The 1,810-nt window shown below is 44.1% G+C and overlaps 1 protein-coding gene across 1 annotated transcript; it reads right to left on the bottom strand.

The window, feature by feature from the left end:
- Positions 1–1,122: 1,122 nt before the first annotated feature.
- Positions 1,123–1,778, bottom strand: LOC106001955 (uncharacterized protein C6orf10-like; the record flags this gene model as incomplete). The annotated part of the gene is made up of 1 exon (XM_013036889.1): positions 1,123–1,778. A coding segment is annotated over exon 1 (567 nt), but the record flags the coding sequence as incomplete, so codon positions are not given.
- Positions 1,779–1,810: the final 32 nt, after the last annotated feature.

Raw genomic sequence — 1,810 nt, 5'->3', positions numbered from 1 at the left:
CTTGGCGCTGTCCCTCAGCTCTTGAGCTCAAGGCTAGTGCTCTACCATTTGAGCCACACCACCACTTCTGGCTTTTTCTGCTTATGTGGTGCTGAGGGCTTCATGCATGCAAGGCAAGCACTTTACCACTGAGCCACCTTCCCAGCCCTCTAAAGCAGTTTTGGACACTTTTCTTTTGTTGGGCTTGAACTCTGGGCCTGGGTACTGTCCCTCAGCTCTTCAGCTCACAGCTAGTGCTCTACCACTTGAGACATAGTGCCACTTCGGGCCTTTTCTGTTTATGTGTGCTAAGATATGGAACCCAGGGCCTCATGCATACGAGGCAAGCACTCTACCATTGAGCCACCTTCCCAGCTCACTTCTTGACACTTTTAAACACGGATTTAAAAAAAATTACTTATACATATATGACTCTCTATATTACAAACTACTTTTCTGCAGGAACTCTGACTGTGTTTTTCTAAATATTCCTTACTGCTAATAGATTATCTTGCTACCAATGACTATGAAGAGAGATTGTTTAGTTGGGTAAATTAGAGACAGAATATTTGTCAAAGGAAATTAGACATCTCTTAATTGTGCACTGGTTGCTCACACCTGTAATCCAGGGAAAGGCAGGCTGTGAGACTTTTATCTCCAATTAGCCACCAGAAAACCAGAAGTGGAGCTGTGGCTTAAAGTGGCAGAGTGCTAACCTTGAGCAAAAGAGCTCAGGTCCTGAGTTCAAGCCTCCATGAATGACAAAAAAAATTTAAAAAATGAAATCATACACATTTCTTTAGTAAAAATGTTTTATTTCAGAGTACCCAGCCCTTCTTGATTGGATGCTATTATGGATTGACTTATAAAGCACACATTTAAAAGCTGGCTTGTGGCTAAGATATCTCAACCTGATGAAACTTCTGAAGAGCAGAAACTGTAGTATATCTATAGATGACATTGATTTTTTATTTAGACTCCAGTGGCTGGTACGTGCCTTGTATTTGGAGGATGGGAATTACAAGGATCAGTTCTCTTTGTATTTACTCATTTTCTTTACGTGCTTTGGCCCCCTTAAATATTTTTTTTTTAAAAATTTACCTTTTACATCTAATTCCTTAACAGTATCTTCTTCTTTGTTACCTTCGCCTTCATCAACTGGCCATTATTTTGATTCATCAGTGCACCTCCCCCCTCATTTCTCTGGCCTTCCTTTCCCTTATTCCTTGACATCTTTTCCCCTGTTTGGGCCTCTCGTTTGTTTGGTACTCCTGTCTCATTTTTCTTTTCTTGGGATTCCTGTCCTTCACGAGCTTCTGCCTCATTCGTCTTCCCTTGGATTTCCGGTCCTTTTGGTCCTAACGCCTCACTCTTCTTGGCTTGGGTTTCTGGTCCTTTTGGTACTAATGCCTCACTCTTCTTCGCTTGGGTTTCTGGTCCTTTTGGTCCTAACGCCTCACTCTTCTTGGCTTGGGTTTCTGGTCCTTTTGGTCCTAACGCCTCACTCTTCTTCCCTTGAGTTTCCGGTCCTTTCAGTGCTAGTGCCTCATTTTTCTTCTCTTGGGCTTCAGGTTCTTTAGTCACTCTTGCATAGGATTCCTGTCTTTTTGGTAGTCCGACTTCACTTTTCCTTATTCGGGACTCCTGTCCTTTGGGTTCTCCTGCCTCGATCTTCCTCTCTGGGGCCTCGGCTCGCTTGGACGTGCCCATCACACCCCTCTGGGAGTCCTGTCCTTTTGGTATGAATACTTCACTGGGCTTTATTTGGGACTCCTGTCCTGTTGGCTCTCCTGCCTCGATCTTCCTCTCTGGGGCCTCGGCTCGCTTGGAC

The sequence above is a fragment of the Dipodomys ordii genome, unplaced genomic scaffold (assembly GCF_000151885.1).
Source record: "Dipodomys ordii isolate 6190 unplaced genomic scaffold, Dord_2.0 Scaffold1219, whole genome shotgun sequence".
In the NCBI taxonomy this organism is placed as follows: Eukaryota; Metazoa; Chordata; class Mammalia; order Rodentia; family Heteromyidae; genus Dipodomys; species Dipodomys ordii.
This window is presented reverse-complemented; position numbering and strand designations above follow the sequence as displayed.